At 43.7% G+C, this 23,989-nt stretch overlaps 3 protein-coding genes across 3 annotated transcripts; 1 reads left to right on the top strand and 2 right to left on the bottom strand.

Moving 5' to 3' along the window:
* Positions 1–59: 59 nt before the first annotated feature.
* On the bottom strand, positions 60–3,962 carry Sps1 (inactive selenide, water dikinase). The gene is made up of 6 exons (XM_076898136.1): positions 3,346–3,962; positions 2,581–2,685; positions 2,140–2,401; positions 1,878–2,068; positions 1,551–1,795; positions 60–1,314 (listed from the first exon to the last, which is right to left on the bottom strand). The coding sequence occupies exons 1-6, from the start codon at positions 3,629–3,631 to the stop codon at positions 1,162–1,164; spliced, it is 1,242 nt and encodes a 413-aa protein (XP_076754251.1). The 5' UTR covers positions 3,632–3,962; the 3' UTR covers positions 60–1,161.
* A 1,291-nt stretch (positions 3,963–5,253) lies between these two features.
* Positions 5,254–6,385, bottom strand: LOC143422943 (uncharacterized). Its single transcript, XM_076893932.1, has 3 exons — positions 6,189–6,385; positions 5,953–6,097; positions 5,254–5,756 (listed from the first exon to the last, which is right to left on the bottom strand). The coding sequence occupies exons 1-3, from the start codon at positions 6,331–6,333 to the stop codon at positions 5,282–5,284; spliced, it is 765 nt and encodes a 254-aa protein (XP_076750047.1). The 5' UTR covers positions 6,334–6,385; the 3' UTR covers positions 5,254–5,281.
* A 1,257-nt stretch (positions 6,386–7,642) lies between these two features.
* Positions 7,643–23,734, top strand: LOC143433019 (otoferlin). Its single transcript, XM_076910139.1, has 28 exons — positions 7,643–7,751; positions 7,975–8,162; positions 8,249–8,390; positions 8,556–8,709; positions 9,312–9,480; positions 9,644–9,833; positions 10,829–11,031; positions 11,834–11,999; positions 12,128–12,321; positions 13,199–13,513; positions 14,256–14,585; positions 15,533–15,649; positions 16,119–16,253; positions 16,363–16,524; positions 17,185–17,454; positions 17,562–17,778; positions 18,544–18,779; positions 18,887–18,952; positions 19,010–19,144; positions 19,634–19,778; positions 19,854–19,983; positions 20,258–20,561; positions 20,616–20,795; positions 21,245–21,432; positions 21,564–21,799; positions 21,879–22,051; positions 22,260–22,360; positions 23,554–23,734. The coding sequence occupies exons 1-28, from the start codon at positions 7,643–7,645 to the stop codon at positions 23,732–23,734; spliced, it is 5,136 nt and encodes a 1,711-aa protein (XP_076766254.1).
* The last annotated feature ends 255 nt before the right edge of the window (positions 23,735–23,989 follow it).

Raw genomic sequence — 23,989 nt, 5'->3', positions numbered from 1 at the left:
TTTTTTCGCGTGGAACTCTCAAGAAGGAGAGGAATGGTGATAAGTAGTAGTAACGTTACTTTTATTGACAAAGTAGCACTTTATTCATATGAAAAAGTAATACCAACATTAGGGCCTGTGCTCGATTTCTTGTTATCTTCTTTTATAATTACTCTCAAAAGCGTATGTAACGAGAGAACTAGAGAAGGCCTTTCATTTCATTTGGACATCTTATGCAATCTATACAACAATAGATCAAAATTACAAATGGTGGAAACCTCGTTTGGCGTTTAAAGCCTGTCATCGTGTACTACAGGATAGTACAGGAGTGTCAAAGTTTACAAATTTGCAACTATGTAACCGTGATCCGAATGGCTCCCTCTTTTCTTTCTATTAAACCGTTGAATTAAAGCAACGTACATCAAATCGTTAAAACCTTCTTTTTTTTCTGAGTGATATTGTATACCCCCTTAAAATATATTTATAGATCTTTGTATAATCACGAACTATCATTTGCGTGTACTTCAGTATTCTTCGTTAACACTAAGCACCCAAATGTCACTCAACATATTGCAAGTTTGATCAAATGCAATTGAAACTTAGCCTTGAGCCTAGTGCTACCTAGGGCTGTACTTAATATGTGTTTCGCCTTAATCATAGAAAGACTATTTCTAAACTTCATATTTTTTTTCCATCGCTTCCCCATATTTCTTTTTCTATCTCGTCAAATTGTTCTGAATAAGCGTGTTCATAGCTGCCGTGGAAGACGACTAAGAACTCTTCGTGTCTGTTTTATAGGGAAAATCCTCTCAGGTTTCGATAAAGATTAAAAAACAGAAATAAGAATGTGAAACATTTACTTTTCTAAGCTAAAACTTGGAATTAAACTCCAATAAAAAAAATAACGTATAAGCAGAAGTCGTTACTGTTATATCTCGTTTTCAAATCTATGAAACAGAAAGTATAATCGAAACTGCTACGGACGTGTCTACCAATATTTTGTCCAGCGAAAGGACTGAAAACCTCGTTAGTCCATCGTAAATAATGGTGCGCACATGTAAATGTTCTCTGAACTCGAGACTGTAGTGTCAACCTATGTAAATGCGTGTTTCCTGTGTTGCATGTGGTATCTCCTAATACATGAAAGAAAATAAAAAATTTTTCGCGAACAATTTCAGATTTTCACCAAAGCTCTCCGTCCTTCTCTTTAGCTGGCACCTCTATTACTCGTGGTTTATCAATTATTCTGGCTGTACGATTTCCTTTTTCAACGATGCCGATTATCCACGCTTGATATCCTTCCTGTTTTTCAATGTCCTTACAGTATGCAGCAGCCTGTAAGTTATTCATTCGATTCGATTAATGGCAAACAATTTTACCAACATCTAAACTATTATTAAAAACGAAACAAATGTAAGAGAGTCGACAGCACCAAGATGCTAAAGCAGCAAATCGGCATGGAAATCTCTTATTACTCTTCCTGCCATTCTTTAGAGTATTCAATGAGAAATAATATACCCTACTGTATTTAGCAGGATGTGGACGAACAATAAGAACAGGTGATCACGTACCTGTTCCCTAGGAAGGCAAATGAGCAATCCACCGCTAGTTTCCGCCGAATGGCCTTGAAGTAGTTGGAACATGTTACCACACGCTTTTGCTACAGCTGCCATCTTAGCGATAACAGGTAAATTGTGAATAACGAAGGAGACTTCATTCTTCTGATGTTTGGCTAAATTTTGTGCATGTCCCAGAAGCCCGAAGCCCGTAACATCTGTTGCTCCGTGCGCATTATACTTATGCATTAATCTAGCCGCTGCAAAATTCAATGACCAATCGTGATTCTAACATCATCCAATTGTTTCATAGAACTCAAATATATCCATGGGTGCACAGACCTATTCTGTTAAGCCTGGCCATACTGTCCATCGCTCTCTGATAAGCTTTCCTCACGTCGTCTTCGCTGACCACGAGTTTGATTCTATTCCAACGATCCGGTTGATCCAACCACTGATGAGCATTCACAGCAACTTGCGTTCCAAGTGGTTTTGTTAGTACAAGAACATCACCCACAACTGCATTGTCTGGTCTGAATGTAAACAGTTATCTTGACACCAAGGAATAATGCAATTATATTTCATTCTGTTCCAGCATACATACACTATGTATTCATTTGGTTGACACACAGTAGAAGCAACACCACCTATTGTACACCAAGGATTAACAACCGTTTGACCACCGGTCACCGTTGTGCCAGCTTCCAACGCAGAATCTTTAAATCCTCTCATGATTAAGGGTACAACAACGTCCCGCTCTTTCTCAGTCATTTTTGTACTGACTCCTAGTAGCATCAGCATATTGTCACATTCGGTGACACCCATGGCATATAGATCGCTGATAACATTTGCACATGCAATTTTACCTGGAAGAATGCTCCAATAGCAGTGGTCAAACAAGATGCCATGAAATAAATCTCATCCCTTACCAAAGCAAGTACGAGCTTTATTATTCGATTAGGTAAATACGTAAATATATTAGATAGAACATGTTGTTTAGATAGAATGATAGTGCAATTCTATCAAGACACTGTGCGTATCTTACCCATCATATAAGGATCGTCGACTAGTGGATAGAAGAAGTCTGTAGTTTGCACCAAACTGAGTCCTCCATGCCTCAGTGGAGTCACGGAGGAATCCATGCCAATGCCTGAGAACGAAAAGAACATATAAATGACATGGATCATAAAGGTACATTTTTCTACAAATAGTTATTTTAGTTAATACAACGTTATGAACAAATGATTTATTTCCATATTTGTTGATTTTAATGTTTTGTATACACGGTTAAGTCAGAAGTTGAGAACACTTATATTTCCTATGGTGGGGGGAAAAAACGGGCGGGAGGTAATAACATGGCTGCTGGCACGACAGTGCTGTCTATCGCGACGTACGCGCCACAGGTATTTCCAACGAAATTGTTTGCTTTCAACAAAAATTATTAGAACAAGCGACAATTCCCTATAAAATACGAACAATAGATGTTACTCTAGCGACAAACTCCAATGTGATATCATTGATCACAGAAAATCGTAGCCGGCACAAATGTCAATAATCAACAAATCGATCTTTAATAATATTCCATTAAGAAGCGAAAAACCGTTCGCAAAAACGAAACGATCATCTCGGCGACGGAAATGTTCGCGCGTCGGCACCGAAAGTGACTAACAAAAATCGCGAGTACGTGACAATGGGAAGAAAATAAAAAAAAAAAAAAGAAAAAGGAGACGAAGTCAAGACGCGGTATAAAATCAAACATGTCGGCGCATTCAGGTCCCGTGCACGCGCGCAATAAAAGTGATCTACTCACCGATGCGTGGAATGGCCATGTGCATGAAATGGGCATGCTCATGATCTTGTGCGCTACCATCGTCGGCCTGTAGTCCCTCGAGGAGTTTCCCGAGAACCTCCTGAGGGACTTTACACCCTCATCCTTTTAGGTCGGCGAACCGCGTAAGGCGGAAGTTAGCGTCGAGATCATGTGCCACGGGGTCGAATGGCCTACGCAACGCCAAGGCGTTCGGATTTCCACCGAGCTCTAACTGGGCCACGGACAGGGCGTCCTGCGCCACCGGGGTTCCCTGTAGTTCCGCCATCTTGCTAAAAAACTAAACCACCGACGAACCGGGTACGCGACGCGCTTCGCGGCCCTGTGACCAACGGCTCTCCTCCAACGGCTTCTCCTCGATTCGTTGCGCGATATCTACAAGTAGGTTCTCACGCTCGCCGACCGCGCTCTCTGTGCTCACTGTTACGCAGCCACGAAACAACGAACGCCGCCGACAGACAGCCACTGGCTACGTGTAACCCTTACTACCGCTAACGCCAGAACTTGTCGCAAACGAGAAATTATACTTTGCACCGGCGTCGACTATCCGGGATCGTACGTGCCGACAAAATGGACGCGCCTCCAGCTTCCACGGAATCGGAAGAACGCGCAAGGCCACCGAGAGCCCCTCCAATGTCCCTACCGCAGCATTGCCGACTGTTCATTGGCCCTTTCGAATTCGGACATGCGCGGTTTCCGTTTGATACCCAGGTGCGTCCTTATTGCGATACCTCGCCCGTGGTCATCGGGCGCTCGTGTTGGGAACCGGCGCGACAAGTGTGCCTTTGTGACGTGTATACGCTTTGCTCTCGATAAGTTCAAGCGCCGGCCAGCAAACATTCTATCGCAGTTATTCCGATTATCGCATCGGATAATTGAACGCGAATTCGAACGTTTAGACCGGTGTTTAGTTTGATAAATAAGTAACGATTAACAAATGATTATTTGCCAAAAATTGTATACTTGATTGTTGCATTTGTCTGTATAAGATGTTCGAATCTTTTTTTCTTATTAGTAATTGGGTATTTTCTTTTTGAAATTTATATTTTCTGTTCCTTTGTATCCAATCTATGAGGCGAAATATCGCGTAGATATGATTTCGGTGATAGGAATGTGTTACAGCGAAAATTTAGATATACGCCAATGAAGGTACAATCTGATTTAAAATTCTTCCATATCCAGCCGAAACAATGGCGGGTACTCAAAAAGTAAACATTTTTCAAAAAGATTTTGTAAGTTACACGTATTGTTTCGCGGATTGGTGATGTGCCAATAGCTTCTTTGTTTTAATAAGCAAATCTTTCGCATGTTTCATCTATGGTTGGAAAGATTAAGTCGGAATGTTGTAGGATACTTGGCCGTGAAATTTTTGTTAAAGAGGCATTCACGTTCTGCTCACATCGGCTGGCGAACATTGGCTACTCGATTTTTTCTTAGTATCTCTTGTGTTAGAACGAGGTATGAGTCCGTGAAAGCAATTTGTTTGTAAAAGACTGCGCGCGCGTATATGTATAGCGCCTTTAAGAATGTGTGTACAGAACGCACTTGGGCGCACGATTCGGTTGTTTCCGCACGATTTCCGGAAATAACCGAGTCTTTTGGCGCAACGAACGCTCAATTTTCATTAGTTGCCGCGTTCTCTCGACCAGCTAATCAACAATCTTCAGTGACGCTCAACCTCAACAAGGCTGTACACCTTTATTCAATCGTGAGAATTAAGGGTACGTTCTACATTACAAATGGTACGAGTTATAAATTACAAATTATTGCGCATACACTGTACCGTACTAAACCGATTTGCTGAAATTGTGATAACCCTTTCCAACTACCTTCACGCGTACATCTTATTAAATTAATTTATTCTGTTAATATTTTCACAACGCCGTTAGAATAAAATAGTTTCGCGTAATTCTTTAATTCAAAACTGGTCTTCCTCGGTCTCCTCTTGTTGGTTCTTCACTCCGAAACAAGGAACGTCGTTCTCGACCGACATCGATGATTCTCTCTCGGTCAAAATCTTATCGATCAGACGGAGGACAGATATTTTAAAATTTCTTTTCTCGTGTCTCGACATTTGCCGTACATCCGGCAGCAAACTCTTGAAGAACAACAGGTCCGCTGAATCGTTAACCGATTCATCGGGGTCTCGTTTGTTGAGGACACAATTATTCGAACACTTGTGCGTCGATAGTCTGTCATCTGCTAGTCTGATCACTTTGCTTCTCGAGTATGCGTGCTCTTCGTTTCTCGCATCTTCATCCCTTTCTGGCTCGTGTACCTTTTGTTCGGATTTGTTTAATTTATCGTAACTGAAAGACGTGTCCGAGGCGGTCTCCTCTTCGTTCCAAGCTTCTTGCGTTATCGGTCCATCGTCGTTTAAATTGTCATCTGGTCTGAAAGCACAGGGAAACGACAATAAGTTTTTTTTATTCGGTATAGAAAAATGCAGATACGAGTTTCGAAAGTGGTTTCATATATCGTATGTTAAGCAAAAGGAATTTGATTTATAACAGGCGCCGTGAAGAGACCACGAACTAGTTTGATATAATTGCTCCATCTATTGGCTGTTCTCAGTTGTGCGCTAGTCACCTGCGTTTACTGTAGGGAAGTAAGAAATCCATGTAATCGGCCATGTAATACGGTTTCTTCGTTTTCGAATTCGTCGAGTTTTGATTTCTTAAATGTCTGCTGAAGCTTGCGCGTAGGTTCTTCCATTTTTCCTTGCATTCCGCAGCTATGTAACATTGTTAAATATGAACGAACAATATCTTCGAACTTTTACAGGAATTTTAAAGGCATGCATCGATTCAACGAGTAGTCCTTACCCGGAGCATTCACCTCTTGCGCTACTGCTCTCCACATTTTGTTTCGTACAATCCTGTTGTGATAGTCGTTGCAACTAAGATCGTACAATGCTGGATATTTTTTTACTGTTAATACCAGATTTATGTAGTTTTTCGCATCATCCATCTTTCTTTTTTTTTATTATATAAATATGTCGCTATCGGTGGTAATATCTTGCACTTTCGAAACAGCCACTGCCTAGTCAGGAGATGAATCTTTTACCATTGGCAGTGAATTATTTCTCAAACGAAGTGGCTCTCGCCTTATTAAGCAGCAAAGGTCGACTTAGAAATCGCAACAACTTTATGCCTGTTGGTATGCGATTTGCATACACTCTCCGTGTCACTTGAAGTTCGCGAACACGCGAACGTCTTCAGTAGTTTTCCAGTTCGTATCACTTTCACGTGCCAAATTTTCTACCTTCAGATTGGTCCTCGGAGTTGTCAGAGGTTAAACAATAGCGGAGATACCGAGACGCAATGCGTAAAACAGTGCTTCAACAGAGAATGCTGCTTGATAACAGAAAGTTGTCGCGTCACCGACCGTCACGTCGTGTCGCGTCCGTCACTCTCAGGGACGAATCAGACGCTGCTGGGCCCTGGGAAACAGTGGACTATTATAGTTTGCCTTCTGTATCATCGGTAAGCTTTCAATTATGTCATGATTAGTACAAAATGTATCATTTGGAACATTCCATAGGAGAATGAACTGAGAGAGGGCTAAAATAATTTATGCGAAGAAATAAAATGATTAGGGGTCGGTGCTACGTCGCAGCACATTCATGGATGGATATTTTTAACGTGTTCGAACCGGAATAGAGAGACACACTTTAAGTTCTTGAACTGTTCTTCTTACCCTTGTATGATAAGGCTAGCTGCCCAATAGATGGAGCCATTATGAACAGGGCTCCGAGTAATATAATCGCATGTTATATTATCGACAAAGGATTTGAAGGATCTCTTACCTTAGGAAACTTATTTTTAATTTACGTGGATTTTTCGATCGAAACCCCTATTTTTCGATTTTGTATCAGGAGAACATGATGAGCAAGCGATATTCTTATTTGCCATTTCTTGGAAAATAACGCCATTGCTTGCAGGTTGATAAAGGACAAAATGATAAGTTTTTCTATATAAATTTTTGTTATACACAATAATTAGCTTAAAACTAACGTGCAATGACGTGAAATAAAAAATATAATACACTATCCTTACCTGTCGTCTCTTCCTGTCTCATTTCCTCCCTTTCCTCCGTCGCCTCTTCTTAAACGTGCAATTAAACCGAAGCGGGCTGATTGAAGAGATTTTAGACACTTCATTGTCTCGTGAAAATCCCCTTTCTCCATCGTCCAATTTTCCTTGAAGTGGCATCTACAGTAGAAAGAAAAATCGATTAACTAATCAACATATTTCACCGTAATTCCATTCGTAAAGTGATGGAGCACTGTTTCGATCATTCTCTGGTGAATTGGGAACATGGGAATGATACTAAAATGTTAAGGACCCTCCAGGGTCCTCCAGCGGTACGACACAAAAATGCACTTGGCAAGTAATCTATCGTATACCTCGCCGGTAATTTTGCCGTGCTCAGCTGCAGTTGGAAAGGGAGAATTTAAGACAGGGGTGGCCCATGGCAAGCATCTCGAAAGCTAAAGAAGATAAGTAGACGCTTAATTAAGTTAGCGTAGCGGACTGCATCAACAACTCCGTGAAATTATCCGAGTGAACGATCGATACGTCAAACAAACGCGAAGTACATCAAATACAGGCGATCGAGTTTATCGAAACGCGATGAGCCCCGGAAAATTTCGACGGAGCGCTTATCAGATCTGCGTGAAGATACTGAAAGCGCGGCACTTGCCCCAGAATGCGAATCCCATGGTTGTGGTCAAAGTGGGTAATCATAGGAGAAAGACGGTGGTTCGCGAGCGAACCGACTCGCCTGTGTACAACGAGGTAAAATTCCAAAATCTCGTCCCAACGAAACCGTGCTCTAATTACTTTCCCTCTGTACACGTTCCTGATCTTATTCCCCGCCGTAGTATCTCGTGTTCGATTTGCTATGCGACCACAATGAACTGCTGAGCACTAAAATAATGATAGCCGTGTATTTGAAGAGTTACCTGCGTTTCAAGTTCCACGGCAGCACCAGCTTCGAAGCGGCTCTCGTGTGGGATCAACCAGGTGAGGACGAACGATCAGTCCTTTCGATTAGTCGATTTGTATTTGAAATTTTCGGTGCATCACGATGATACAGTGAATTAATTCTGACGGATGGCAGATTGTTATTCAATCTAATAGTTCTACTTACGTTCTTCTTACATTAATGCGGTTAGTTAATTCCGACAGATCGCCAATATTATCACAAGTGGGCGATGCTAATGAACCCGAAGGACCTGTCCGCGGGACCGAAAGGTTACGTTAAATGTAATATTGCAATTAACGTGAAAGGGGAGAAGATGAAACTACAGCCGGATACGGAGGGTGAGGACGACATCGAGGGGTAATTTCTTAAAATATCTTTACCGGTATACCTTCAACAATTTCGCAATATTCTGAACTTTAAACTCTTCGTACCCTGCGAACAAATATATTCGTGTAAACGTGTACACGACATAGAACGAAATACGAAAGATCGAATCAAAAAGCACTAACCCATTTGTGATAGAAAAATTATACCCAAAATCGATATTTAATCGTCGACCACTTTCAATCTAATCTCATCGAAAGGCGCTTTGCCATTTATTAAATCAAATTTCGATCTAAATTCCGATACGATGTTATCATCAAACATACCTCGCGTTTTAAACGTGAATGTTATCATTCGATTAATGATTATTAAATTAATGACTAAGAACGCTCGAAGTACCCATTGGAGACTAAATCGAATGAAATTTATGGTATTTTAATACGATCGAATGTGTTAGACGTAGTAGATCGTTGTGTATTCGTTAAAACTATGGATCGTTTTAATCACGCGGCAAAAAATTACAATGTCGATATTTATTGGTCGCGTGGTATTCGCGGGATCGATTCGAGAATTGTCCCAAATTTGGGACACAATACCGGCTCGACAGCCGATTAATGAAAATCGAATAATCGCAGGAACCTCTTGCTGCCTGCTGGCGGTGAATTTCTACCCTTTCGGCAGCGCGCTTGTTACATTTTCACAATTTATCGGGCGGATGGGCTGCCGGACATGAGCAGTATTTGCGTGAAAAATCATTTCGAGAACATTAACCCGATCGTGCAGATATCATTCGCTGGCATGAAGGTACGTGTCGAAATCAATTACGAAAAAATCGTGGAAATATTACAGAGGTCGTTCTAGCCTTGCTCTAACCAAATTCGAGAGAGCCATAGTTTTTATAATTAACATCTTTTCAAGCGAATTCAACGGTGCCAAACTTGTCGTCTAACTTCGACATGATTTCAAGGGATCGACAAGCCAGGCATGGCAAACATACGGGCCGAAATATAACGAGAAGATCACGTTCAGAGAGATGTTCCCATCCCTCTGTCAACGGGTCAGAATTGCCATCAAGCATCGTATTGACAGCTGTCGAACCTGTGTCGTGGCCTCTTGTACTCTCAACACGAGTAAAATATCGAATTCTGGAGAGAATGGTAACGAATTTCCAGTTGTTGTTTATTGAAAATCGATTCTCTTTGTTGTCGACTGATCGTTATCGATACTTGGGGATCGTAAAATTAGAAAAGGGATCGAAGATACTCGTTGCGGCCATGCGTACGAGTATTAAATCGAAGGGAATGAATTAAAAGAGCGAGCCGTCGTACATAAACGAAACTCAAACAACGTTACAAACGGAACGTTGATTAACCAGTCCTGTTTGGTTAGTCTCGTTTGTATTTTAAATTCTCATCCCCTGCGCGCGGGCGCTCGGTTAACTCTCGGCCTGCATTTAACGTAACCGATGTCGTATAACGTCCGTTCGATTCGATTCAGGCTGGATGCTGCTTTATTCCTCTTTTATCTCTATTTTCCTCCCCTGGCCGGGCGCGAGCGTAACTCGCTTGCACATTGCAATCTCATGAAACGAAAAATGGAAAGAAATCGTGGATCAATCGACTGTTAACTCCGTTTCAAATGATCGATCCGTTTCACTGCGATTCGAATCTGAAAGCTGTTCAATTGTTCGGATAGAAAAATTTTCAAGCTGAGAAACAGCTCTGACTCGAGTTGAAAGAGTATTTCGGACCGAACATTAAAAGCTGTCGTAATTGCTAAATAGTTATTTCATAAAGAGTATCATAAAAATGAAGTATAAATATTTTTTTAAATTGGAATAGCGGTGCAGACAGACCTCGTTACTGACTCATTCACTTCTATTTCATTCATTTTGCATTCGTATACGGGTGATTCACTACTCGTGTGACAAATTTTTACAGCTGATATTACACCTCAAAAGTAAAAAAAACTTCATATAAACTCATATGATCGGTTTTATACTATCGTGGTACATTTAAGGGGTTAACATTGCGCACTCCAAACAAATCTTTTAAATCCTCGTAGGGGAAACAAACGATTACTAAACGACATAGACCGGGCAAAATCTCGAGGCACTTTGTTACTTGATAAATCGCTGTGTCGCATTTATCAGGTTTCCTTCCAACGTTCGGGCCATCGTTCCTTCATTTTTACGGGCCCGGGTCTGCGGAAAAGAGCAGCTGTTTCGGTAAATGCTCGACAGCTCTCCCTCTTTATCGCGGCAGAGTTCTTCTCTCGTTAAAAACCGAGATGGATGACACGGAAACCACGTCCAGAATCAGCGTTGAAACAGAGGCTGCTGCTCCTATTGTCGAGGTACGAATAAACGCCTTGTCGCGATCGATTTCTTATCCAAACGTCCGTTCTTTTTGCCATTTCGTAAAAGGGGATCGATTTCGAAATTGAATTCCAAATTTGTGGTATCTCAAATTTCACGTATCACTATTTATCATTAACGAAAGGAAAATTTTATGTTAATTTTGTTAGTGCGCGTCACAAGAGATTAAGGAGAAATGATCCGTGTATGGTCAGACGTATCCTAAAATCGTACCACTGTCCTTCTCGTGTTAAAAATCGAACAACTCGATCGAAGTTTGTAACGATTAAGCGAAATTTTCGAGCAATACGAGGCCTCGGTTCGCTTGGCAACGAGGGACATTAATTCGATGTCACGCCTCGTTTTACGAGTGCAGTAAATAGGGTATAAAGTAACCTGCGCGTACTGTTCGGCTTTGTATCGTCTATTTAATGACCCCCCCCCCCCCGCGATCCTCTATAGGCACGAACTAGACGGTTACCTTCGGTTACAACGGATTTAATGCGAGTTTGTCACAACAGTGAATACTTTACGAGTATTTCCTTGTAGAGCGATAGTTTATCGCGCTTAGTTCGAGAAAGGGGACGAGGATTTGATGGCTTTCGCGAACTTCAAATATTGTCGAATGAAAATAACTCGCGACTCTAATCACGTATAAACTTCCTTATAATATCTCCTACGCTATTCGTACCGAAATTTACGACAGTTCAGTATAAAATAGAAATCGAAGACAAAACTACCCTCTAGGATATACGTACCTCGCCGCCATTAGCTCGGCTTAACGATCCATTTATTTCAAAGAGGAGCTTATGGAGAACGGAAGAGTATTACCTGATCGCAGTGATATACGACGCGAGTATGATCGACAGACGAAAATTCTGGACAAAATCGATAAGCTTCGAGATCAGCCTGGGGAACGCTGGTAACAGACAATTCGGTCGTAGCCAGTGCTTCGAGGACACTAATGGTATCTCGATTTCACTCAGTCGTGTGCTTTCGTTAACGATCCCTTCTCGAGACGTCGAAAATTGGAGGATGGACGAGTCCGCGCTGCGCTCGACCGGACCACTGTAAAATCTGATTAATTCCGAGCAGGAAACCAGATGCCAGACCGGAGCCTGGACTTCGAGAGCGTAACCGCGGCACGATTGACTGGAACGTTGGACGGGGAATACAATTACGTGCCACTTGGCTCCAGAAAACCCTGCCTCTGCGTCAGGTCTCGCTGGCCGAATCTCGAGTGGCGTATGCACAACAGCAACAGTCTAGCCTTCATCGCTGATTTCCTCGTGAGTATACATTCTTTTTCAAACTTCTCTCTGCTCCAGTTGTTCTCGAAATTGGCCACGCTTCGCGGTTCACCGGTTGGTTAGATTTTTAACTCAGAGATTTACGTAGGTACCGCGTACGGCCGGTTAATCCAAGGGAGGTTCTCTTCCGCAGGAATTTCAGAAAACGAAGAAGAGTCTGCAAGTGCAGCATAATCGATTACGTGCCTGGCGACACTTGGACGATTAGAAAAATGGTCCAACGTGTGTAATGCGATCAAACTAAAAATAATAAGGGAGAGAATATTGTGTCCTCGGGGCTGGTAACTCCAGCGCCCTCCGCATCGTTAAACCCACAACATGCCCCGCGTTATTGGCTCTATTACACTTGCAAATTCTTTCGCGTTTTACTCAAAAACTAGGGCTGCTAAGGAAACTAGCCTAACAAGATTAAAAGCTACGTAATCTCTAAGTTAAACGATACGACGTGGCGCGAAGAAGGGAGACACCGGCTTGACAACGTCCCCTTATAAATGATCCATTGCGTTCCGCCAGTTCTTTCGAGATCGAGGTCAAATTACTTCCTTCCAAGCTCTCCCAACAACCGTGCCTTCGTCTCATCAACGAAACTTTGGCGAAAAAGTTGCGAGCGGCTAGAGCTCGTTCGCATTAATCTCCCAAGAGCTCCGAGCGACTTTAACGCGGCCCAACTGGCATTAAAATTACAAGCTACGATTAACACGGGGCTGCGATCGCGGGCGAGCCGGAAATTTCCGGTCCCAAAGAAATATTACATGCATCCACGTCGTTTAATCGCGTGGCGCGTAACTAGCGGCCGAGTTTGTCCTCGTAAACTGGGACGGGACGGTTCCGGAATAACTTTGATCGGCCGTGACAGGCGGAGAAGTTGGACAAATTGGATAGAATGGTGGCGGTGGAGGATCCGGACGCGTACAAATTCTACAACGAGACGATTCGTACCACGAGGAGCCATTGCATCCGCTATTTGCATACATTAGACGCGGGACGATACGACGACGAGGGTGGCACCACGAAGCTTGATCGACATCGCGTGAACCTGTGCCGTAAAGAGCTCGAGAACATCCTGCAGAGGATCAAGATCAACGGGGAACTGCCGAGCAATCACTACACGAGGATTGCGATGACACACGCGTATCAGTATTTGAAGAGAATCAGAAAATTACGAGAAGACGTGAGTGGTAATTTTTTACTTTCGATTCAACCATCTACGACTAGAATTTTAGTCGCACTCGCGGGGGATAATTTGAATCGATCAGAGTTTCTCATTTTCATTTTGAAATTTATAGTCTGTCGAATCATACGAGAGACTGAACGTTACTAATTATTGAAATGGACGTTCGACGTTAATTATGATGATAGTTATGCAAATGATCAGTCGCCTTCGGAATAATCAATGCGACGCGGCCGGAATATTTTTTACTACCCCACCTGCACTCCACTTCATCGATATTCTCGCGCAAGTTCGACGGCCATCGCGTACTTTCATTGCTACTTAAAACCAGGCTCGCCGCACTATTAAAAGATTTCGACGAAGCTTACCGTAGCTTGGTCAATTTCGAGTTTCGTTGTTCCTTACCGACGCGAAAGTCTGCCAGAGAAAGCAGGGGAACTAAAAACGACGGCTTTTAAACGGCGCGACGTGTCCACGCGAACTTTTCACTGGCTTCTTTCCCTCTGCGAACTTCCTTCGTGCGAGCTGAAGCAACTGATTTACGGGACGGAAAAGACTCCGACAAAGTTACTTGTAAACTTCCTGTACACCATCTCCCGCGATTTCCTCTCCTTTCATTTTCCATCGAGAACGGGTAGAAAACTGCGAGTTAACCCCTCCCGCGAGTGAACCGTTTAAACGCGAGAGCCCCTTTGGATCTCGCGTTTCTAACAGAGGATTCATTCGTTTACGAATTCACCAGCCCCAGCACAGCCTCCCGGACGTTTTCATCTGGATGATGGCGGGCTCGAGAAGGGTGGCTTTCGAGCGTCTCGCGGCCGAGCGGATCGTTTACTCGGACGAGGCGACCGAGAGGGGTCCACAGTGCGCGCGAAAGGTGGACGTGTTCCTGAGGAATCCGAAAGACGAAGAGCAGGCTGACTACGCCGCTTGCAAGCTGGAGATGTTTCTGTGGTTAGGAAACGCGGAGCACATCGATGCTTGTTGGTCTTCGATTCCAATGGGTTACAGAATGGACCACGAAGGGCGCCTCGATTCGTTCCCGAAATATTTGGAGTACACTCGCGCCTCGGTACGACGATACTTTCTTTTCTCTCGCGAAAATCTGACGCTAGCTTCGAGTATTTCGACGAGTTCCGTTGGCGAATCACCGCGAGATTTTAATTAACGATGCTGCCATTGAGTGTTCGCGCAGGAATGAAATGAAGCGTGTTTCCTTTTTGCTAAGAATTCCCTTAATTATCTCGATACTTGGATTTAAATCTAATAATCGTGATACCTTTTTCTTTTACCGTTCGTTGCGAGGAATTTTTGCTCTATTTTTTGCACGCTATTTTTCATCGACTAACGCGGTGCATTTTTAGCGCGTCGTGTGCAATGGAACTACAGGAATAATGCGACAGGATAAAGTTGTCGCAAGAAAGAAGACTGGATAATCGTGGCTGTGATACGTATCACAGATTGTAAGTCCTCGACGCGAAGCATTCCCACGAACGAACGCACGCCCTTTTACGCGGAACTGCATATGCATGCCATTACGGTTGCTCGCATTCTTTGTTGACCCACAAATACAGCACTGGGTTTAATGAAACGAGTCCGTTCCAAAATGTTCCATTCGTATCTCTGAAAAATTCTGCTCTTCCTCCGAGGGTTTCGTACGATTTCTATGTACGCACAGTAACAGCCACGCGGATCTGATTGATACGGCATTTGGGGATTAAAAAAAGTCTAACTCGTCTAACATGACCGACCAGGCTTTCGAATATTTTATCTCGAATTTCGCGGACAGATCCGACGTCGACGAGCCATCGGAGCAATCTGATCGAAGAGCTTAGACTCGTGTACAACCATCGTTCTCGCTGAAAATCCGGGCGTCGTTCGGTGCCGATGCTCACCGTTCGAGAGATCAGACGTCGATCCCCTTTAAAGCGTCCGCGTTCTCGTGGAGCCCGTCCGCGTGATACCCACCGGGGATATTTCGAACGTGGCAATGTTAGTTTGTCTTCCGTCACGTTGCAGGCGTTCCAATTGCGCGCTCATATATTCCAAGGTCGCTTTGATCCTGGCATGGACGCATCTGGTTTATTGGATCCGATCGTGCGCGTCGCGTTTCACGGCTACACGGCCTCCACCAGAGTAAGTCCCGTGTGTCGATAATTTGCACGTTTCCTGACGCGAGCTGTCCGTCGTCATTATAACATAGCGCGTACTGGCTACAGGTGGGTAAAACGAGGATTTAATAAAAATAGAATCGCGTCTATCTCTCACCGTTCGTCAGTAGACGAGCCAATCAAAAGTCAGACGTATCTACTGCTCTTTGTAAACTTCTCTAATCCAATACCAGAGTATACGAGTAGTCTGTAATCCATTTGTACGAATTAGACGATTAACATCGACTCAGAGTCGAACGGATTAATTTCTGTACGGCTCGTTAGCAAATGGATTTCGACAGGATTCGATACCGACTCAGTGCACTGGAGCTATCGGAACTTCTTTATATCGATCGCGGCAGAATTACACAATTATAAATCGCGAGTTCGATCGAGAAATTCTCGAAATCCCGTTAAGGTGCTCGAGGGGATCGGAAGCATCCTATATTTTTCAGGTTATCAAGCAGACCCTCGACCCGTTCTGGGATCAAACTTTAATACTACCGCCCAGGACCGTGCACGGGACTAGGGAGTATATTAAATTGAACCCGCCCAGAGTGATCCTGCAAGTGTACGATCTGGACGTGTGCGTAAGTGGATTCGTCGAAACGCTTCGTAATCATTGACGGTGAAATAATGAGGGGTGGTCGTTGCGAGATTAAACCGATCTGAACCGCTGACTGAATATAATGCACGCAGGGTAGCAAGGAGTTCTGCGGCAGATGTGCGGCCTCGCCATTAGTGAAACTCGCGGAGGAGACTTATTCGCTGCCTGATTTCCCTCCGAAACTTAAGTGGTACAAATTTAAATCGCAAAGGGATTGCAGCGGCTCGGTGCTCGCCGCGTTCGAGCTCATAGAGGTGAGAGAGAGAGAGATAGAGAGAGAGATATCTAGTTGCACGGGAAGATACTTTTTCATTAGGTTTTATATTTCGGAAACATCCAAAGGAGGGGTATTGGGTGATTTTTGGAAAAATTTTGAATAATTATTTTCTCTAATTTCTATCCTAAAAGATGCGCCAGGGAATGCTCTTTAAAATGCCGTTGGAATTTGTGATCTAGCTGCACGGGAAGGTACTACTCGATATTCGCTCCGCGAGAGGAAGAGCACGAGCACACTTTCTCGCCCTCCATTCGGCTCTAATGAATCCTTCTGTCATCTTTCACGCGGATTGATTTCGAGATTAATAGCCTCATTCGAAAGCGTCCCTGCGAGTCTGTTCGCGAGAACCCTCGAGCGATACGCAAAGGTTCGAGCATAAGAATAACGCGACTGCGAACGGAAACGGAGAACGCAATGATTAATGGCTGTTTGCAAATTACCCTAAATATACTATAGTATATACTGGAGTAGCGTATTCATCGCGAGGCAACCTGAACGATATACATGTATATAAGGAAACAGATTAATAACGAAATTATCTCGGAATCTAAGGAGCAGCCAAATGATTTATCATTCGTTCCGCATCGCAATTCAGTGATAATGAGAGCGAACTGAGCGCGTTGATGTATCGTTTTAGATAATGGACGATGATTCCGTCGACAGGCCGATAGACCCTTCAACGCAGGACACCATTTACAACATCCCGGAGGACATCAGGCCAAAAATGACGAGTTACAGGCTCGAAGTTATATTCTGGGGCGTGCGGGATATGAGGAAGATTAATTATATGCCGGTATTAAATCCACGAATTGTCGTAGAGTGCGCAGGAGTCGACGTCAAGTCGGAGGTGATGGAGAATGCCAAGAAATTCGGCAACTATAAACAGCCCCACGTTCTCGTCGACTTGGTAACGATTTAACCGTTAGAACATTTGTGTACGCGTGTTGTCTGTATATATCGCACGAAAAAAGGGACGAAATAAGGGTAGCGCGACGTCGTGAAACTGCTTCGTAGGATATGCCAGAGCTCGACATCTACTACCCCTCCGTCGTGATAAAAGCGTACGACTCGAGAGGATTTGGGTGCTTCAAATATGCCGGAGTTTGCATCGTTCCGAGTGTCTACGCGTTCTTCGAGCAATTAATAACCGAAGAGGATTACAACGCTCGCATATACGGGGCGAAATCGATGTTGAAATCTCCCTGGACGAGAAGACAGCCTCCTGTCATTCGTGAGTTCGCCACCTGGGAAATATCGATGCGCGGAAACGCTGAAGGAGCATTTTTCGCGATGCGTTGGTTCTCGAACGAATATTTGGTTTCGCGTGTTTCTCGCGCGACCGATTTACACTGTTGCAGCCGCGATTGGATTGCTACGCGTCTGGCACGCGCGCGGAACGTACGTTCGCGGACCAGCTGAACGTTTCCCGGGGTATTTCAAGTAGTTATTAAATATTTGGACGCGGCGGGTTGCAGCGAGAAGGTAATAACGCCATCCGAAATCTGGTTCCACTCGGCATGCAATAGAAAACTTTGTTAATTAAAGTTCCACGGAACGTTTATCCGCGGCGAACAAACGGTTTTTACCACACGGGGAACGTCCGCGGGCATCAGCTGTTCGATCGGAAATTGGAACCGTGATTAAGTCGCGACGAGTTATTAACGGACTTCTGTCTGGATCAACTCTCTAGTTTGCACTCGCCGACAATAACTTCGCTCCTATTGATTCAGCTTGAGAATACTAATCGCGCGAGAGTTCATTGACCTTCTCTTTCCCCTTAGGACGCCTCTTGAAATTAATTCTGACGGACTTAACGCGTATTTCAATTACTATTCCAAATGCTTTCCTAGATAGCATCTTCGATACGTGGTCTGAATAAATAGTGATCTCTTCGATTTAATGATTAAACAATGATTGAAAACAACGATGCGTCGCAAGTTCTTAGTTGTTAATAAGCACGTAACGATCAGCTCTAACTTTAACGCGCGTGTTCAAGTACCTCTACCGATCGATCACGATCCATCAAAGGAGGACGAGAACGAGGAGCTGATTCCTTATAGGAAGATGAGCGGAAAAACCTCGCGGATCCTGAGGATCCTGGAATCCGTGAAGAAATTTCTGGCCCGTTTCTTGTCGGGGAAGGGAAGAAAGGACGGGAAAAAAGTGGATCGTCAACCGGTGTGCGAAGATGAGTCGTTGGATTGGTGGTGGAAATATTTCGCTTCCATGGAGGTGGGTGTACGCGACAACAGGGGTGAGTCCGCTCGGAGGGTGGCGTAATGCGATGCATGTAAATTGCCACGGATGTCTCTGGTAAGTAAAACGTGGTCCATTTCCAGGAGGAGACGAGCAAAGAGGCAGGGAGCTTTTCTACGAGCGATCAGAGGACGCGGGCGACGTTCAAGGTACCTACGTTTTAGCGCATTTTCACCAGCTCAGCTGTCTCATTGGACGGGAAACAGGTATACAACGGAGAGCTGGAGATGCAGCCGGAATTCGCCGGGTTCCAGGATCGTCTGAGAACGTTCGAGCTTTGGAAGGGGCGGAAGAGCGAAAATTCCGGCTACGATACCGACAATTACGTTGGAAAGTTCAAGGTTCGCATTTATGGACGCTACGCAATCGCGGAACGATGAAACTTTCCACGTTCGCCTAGCTCGTGGGATCTAAGTAATTGTCTTGTTTAAGAAAATCCATGGAAAAGTTTTAGTAATAACGTTCAAGGCATAGCTTGAATCGTGGCCCTTTAAATAGGTCCACGGGGTAGTTAACGGGCCATTGTTAACTGAAACTGGAGAATTGCCAAGAGGAGAGTGTCTGTTTCCCGGCGAACAATTAGATGAGAATTTCGCAACTCAAATGCAACGCCTCTCCGCGTCATTTTCATCAAAGGAAACAGATTTTCTTGTCTTACGAGTAATTCCACAGTTCTCCTGAAATTATCCGGATAGAGGAAGCGTTTCGTGTCTAACCCATTAAAAACTCTTCGCTTTCGTCGCGATTTCTATTAATGGAAATTGAATGATATGTATGAATATAGGAAAATCAGAGTTGAACTTAACGAAAACTCAAAATCCGTTCAGCAGGGTCGTATTTGCGTATATCGTTGGCCACATCCGAGCAACTTGCCGTGCAAAACGAGGAGCGGTAGAAACGCAGCTAATGGTCTATGCGACGATTATCCCAATTCAGAGCCCGTCAAGCTTCTGGTCAGGCTGTACGTCGTGAAAGGTAAGCAAAACGCGATATTTCGTGCCGTTTACGCGTGACAAGCTGACGGGAATGAATTAATCCCCATCCATACAGGCATCAACTTGCAGCCTAACGATCCTCTCAGCGGGAAATCCGACCCGTACCTTTGCATTCGGCTCGGAAAAACGTATATCAACGACAAGAAGAATTACATACCGAATCAGCTGAATCCCACTTTCGGACGGTACGGATGACACTTTAATTTCGTTCGTGCCGTGGAATTCTCCTCACCGTCGTGCAATTCTTTCGTCCAGCTTTTCATGGATTCGTTTGCTTTCGCGAGGGCTTTCTTTAGAGCCATTTATCTTTTCAGTTTTCGGATAGGGAAGATCCATTGACTCTATTAAGCCTCGGTGATCGATGTTATAAGATCTCGCAGGATATTTCCAGTTGAATGGAACGTTCTATGTAGATTTAAACTCGTCTGTCGGAAGGTTGAAAGCGCGAATGATTCGCAGGCTGTTCGAGATGGACGCCACTTTCCCGCAAGATTACTCGATGACCATACAAGTGTGGGATTACGACGCAACCTCGGCGGACGATTTAATAGGGGAGACGAAGATCGATCTGGAGAATCGATTCTACAGCAGACACCGTGCCACGTGCGGTATATCGAGGGGATATCATGTGGAAGGGTACGACAGGTGGAGGGATCGCGAGACACCGTCGCAGATACTCGAACAGCTCTGCAAGAAGAACAATCTCCCGTCGCCGGAGTACGGCGATGATTACGTGAAAATTGGAAGGAAACGATTCCCGTTTGTCGGCGAGGGGCTGAAACCGGGTCCGTTTTAAGAATTAATCGTTCGGTTCGAGTCGCCGGGAACGAATTCAATTTTATCAGTGATTGATGGTTCCGATTCAGAGGGGGTGGAACGCATGGCGCTGGACGTGCTTCATCAGTGGCAAGATTTTCCCATTTGCGGCTGCGTCCTGGTGCCTGAGCACCTCGAAAGAAGGCCACTTTTTAACGCTGTCAGACCAGGATTAGAGCAGGTTGTAAAAAAAAGAGATGAGTGGTGACGAAGGTCGAGCGAATATCGTGAAAGTTTTATTAGTAGAAATCTCTTTCGACGACAAAAAATCTAAAACGAGATAGCATTCTTTCTTTTGCCGCCATTACCGCCATTATCGATAGAAAATTTGTATGGAACGTCCCCTTTGAAAGCGATCTTCTTTCGATTTGGATGTAAATGTAGCTGTTGAAACATATGGGGTTATCGGTGTGAGATAGACTTTTACATTTGAAATGCGAGTTTAAGTCTATTAAGAGCAGTTTCTGCCAATAAAATCGAGATTGACCCGGGAAGGGGGCTATCGACAAGGCGACGGCCGCGCCAGCGTGACATTCGCAAATTGGACTCTTTTTTTTTTTCCCTCGACTATCTAAATATTCATTGGCCGTGCTCTAAAAGCGCAATCTGCATTCTCGATTGATGATCCAGGGTAAATTGGAACTTTGGATCGACATGTTCCAACTCGACGAGCTCCCTCCGAAACCGGCGGTGGATATCAGCCCGCCTGTACCAGAGGAATATGAAATTCGCGTTGTAGTGTGGAACACCGAAGCGGTGCCTCTCGTCGACAGTCAATTCCTCACTGGTGAGAAGTGCTCGGATATTTATGTGAAAGGGTGAGTCAGGACTTGCGAATCGAGGTAACGATTTCAACCCTTAAAACTTGAAAGCTTTACGATCGACGAGACGCGCAAACGTATCACAAATTTCTTTTTTAGCGCAGAACACGCACAAATTTATGTTCCAGCTGGATACTTTACAACGATTATCAGAAAACCGACGTCCATTACAATTCTCTGACGGGAGAGGGCAACTTCAATTGGAGATTCGTGTTTCGCGTTAGTTACTCGAAGGGTGAACATATGATGATTGTGCGCAGGAAGATATCCGTGTTTGCCAGGAGCGAAACCGAGGATAAATTGCCGTGCAAATTGCATCTGCAAGTTTGGGACAACGATCATGTCTCCCCTGATGATTTTCTTGGTAAAACGTATTCTCGTTCGACTGAATATCTAGTATCTACCGTCGAATACAGTAAAAACGAGTATCCGATTACTATTAGGGGCTTTGACGTTAGATTTGTCGAAGATGCCTCGTGGAAGTCCAAATTCGAAAAGCTGTACTCTGAAATTGCTCGATCCAAGCCTACCAACGATCGACCTGTTCAAAGTAACACGAATTAAAGCCTGGTGGCCATTCGAACGAACCATACACGCGGGCCAATGCGTTCAAGCGGTGTGTATCATAAAATACAACTGTTTGCTGTATTTCGTCGACGTTAAACAGGTCGTATTGGGGTCGTAACGATATCTACCTACTAAATCGTATCAATTCGCGAAGCTTTAATTGGAACGAAAGCATTCGATCGCTTCGTTTTTATTTCGCAATGAGAATTCATCAAATTTTCAACTGTATGCTCACGCGATGTGATGTGTCGATTCAGGGGAAAGTTGAACTGGAAATGTCAATACTGCCAGCAGCGGAAGCTAATGAGAAACCAGTGGGCAGAGGAAGGGACCCGCCTCAAAATCTTCCACCGCCAAAGTACGTTGCAAGTTAATTAAAAAACGGTTCGCCGGATAAGAAAGGTATTCGCGTTGACTCGAATTCAGTGAGTTCTATAGTGAACATTTTCTCGTACAGACCAAAATTATTCCAGGAATATTATTCTAGCAATTGCAGAAAATTATTGTGTTTTCTGCTTGCACAAAGTTCGCAGCAGCATATTGCGTATTGTATTCCAATTAATTGTAACAATATTTATATTTGTTCATCGCAAAACTTCATTTTTACTCTCGATATAAAAACTTTTCGTGGAATTATTATAAATAAATTGTATATGAAATTTACTGAAATAAGTACAATATAAAATTGTCAGTTCAGGTGGTATTGAAATAAAATTGTGGCGCGATGATGCACGATAAATTAAATTAATGTAGATATCGCGACAAATTGTGCTTAAACGCGTAAATTTTCGATTATGATCGCTAATTCTGGTTCGCCGTTGGTAATGTATTTCCGACCAGTCCTCGAAGGATCGCGATACGTATTTAAACCACCGTCTGTCTGTCATTCCTCGGTACAAAGAAAAGTCCGAAGAAGATAAAATTAAACCTTGTCTCTCTGTACAAATCGAGACGCGAAAGTTGAACGTTCGTTTTGTCGGAAATCGATAACCCGTGACGGTTCGTCTGCCAAGTCATTAAACAAATTTAGTTCTTCACGATTTCCTCCACGTCTGATCTTTCTACCATATTGCGACTGAAATAGAAATTCCTACGAAACGAGATTTTAAAGCCCGTCCCGCTTCAAAGTATCATCGTTACCTTTTAATTCGTCATTTGCATACTATTCTAGGAAAAGTGTCTCTATTTTTGAACGAAAAAATCGTACAGCCTTTTTAAAAGTTCAGTTAAAAGCCTGGCAAAGGGAAGTGTTGTATTCGCCAGAAACCATACGAGAGTATTCAAACTGATAAACATTACATTAATAATGGAAACAATAAGCTTAAACTGTTTAATAGCGCTGGTGATAAAGCGATGGTATTGGCGAGGCAGCGTAATTAAATCCAATCATACCGGTAGCCATTAAAGCATCATTATTGTATAATTAAACTGACATTGATAACTACGTCGGCCGTAAACGTACAATTCCATCGTAAACGAGGGCCATTATTTTTCATCGCGAGATCAACTGTCTCGCGAAACGTATTAATTCTTTTTATTTTTCATTTGCAGCCGTCCAGACACTTCGTTCTCGTGGTTCCGGAATCCGTGGAAAGCGTTTCGCTTCGTTGTCTGCCGCCATTACAAATGGAGGATAATCTGCTGCTGCATATTAATATTGCTGGTGTTGCTAGTCGGCTGTGCGATTTATGCGTTTCCTGGCTATCTGGTGAAACGTATACTTGGCGCCTGAATTTTCCAATGGTTAAAAGAAACCGTTGGGTCGAAGGTGTTCGATCAGATCGGAGGGCATCGCTGGCAGCCGGTCGTAAATCGAGAATTAGGTCGGAGGACGGATGAATTATCGATCCTGACCACTTCGCGACGACACCGGTGCTATTTGGGTACGGTTAATTGTGAGGTAACACAATGGGCACAGTTGGTTAACGATCGTTTTACCAATTAACGGTCGGTGTTTATTGTAAGTCCGAATCAATGGGTTATCTCT

Source organism: Xylocopa sonorina, chromosome 1 (genome assembly GCF_050948175.1).
Source record: "Xylocopa sonorina isolate GNS202 chromosome 1, iyXylSono1_principal, whole genome shotgun sequence".
NCBI lineage: Eukaryota > Metazoa > Arthropoda > Insecta > Hymenoptera > Apidae > Xylocopa > Xylocopa sonorina.
Note: the sequence above shows the minus strand (reverse complement) of the source record. Positions and strands in the feature narration are given on the sequence as shown.

Bases quoted from the DNA above. Each gene is read 5' to 3' on its own strand.
- LOC143433019 (XM_076910139.1), top strand. From the start codon at position 7,643: ATGGAGCACTGTTTCGATCATTCTCTGGTGAATTGGGAACATGGGAAT. The intron at 14,586-15,532 runs GTACGACGATAC...GTCACGTTGCAG, and splicing joins TGGAGTACACTCGCGCCTCG to GCGTTCCAATTGCGCGCTCA. The intron at 20,796-21,244 runs GTTGTAAAAAAA...TTGATGATCCAG, and splicing joins TCAGACCAGGATTAGAGCAG to GGTAAATTGGAACTTTGGAT.
- LOC143422943 (XM_076893932.1), bottom strand. From the start codon at position 6,333: ATGGATGATGCGAAAAACTACATAAATCTGGTATTAACAGTAAAAAAA. The intron at 6,098-6,188 runs GTAAGGACTACT...AATGTTACATAG, and splicing joins GCAAGAGGTGAATGCTCCGG to CTGCGGAATGCAAGGAAAAA. The intron at 5,757-5,952 runs GTGACTAGCGCA...CTGTGCTTTCAG, and splicing joins CTTCCCTACAGTAAACGCAG to ACCAGATGACAATTTAAACG.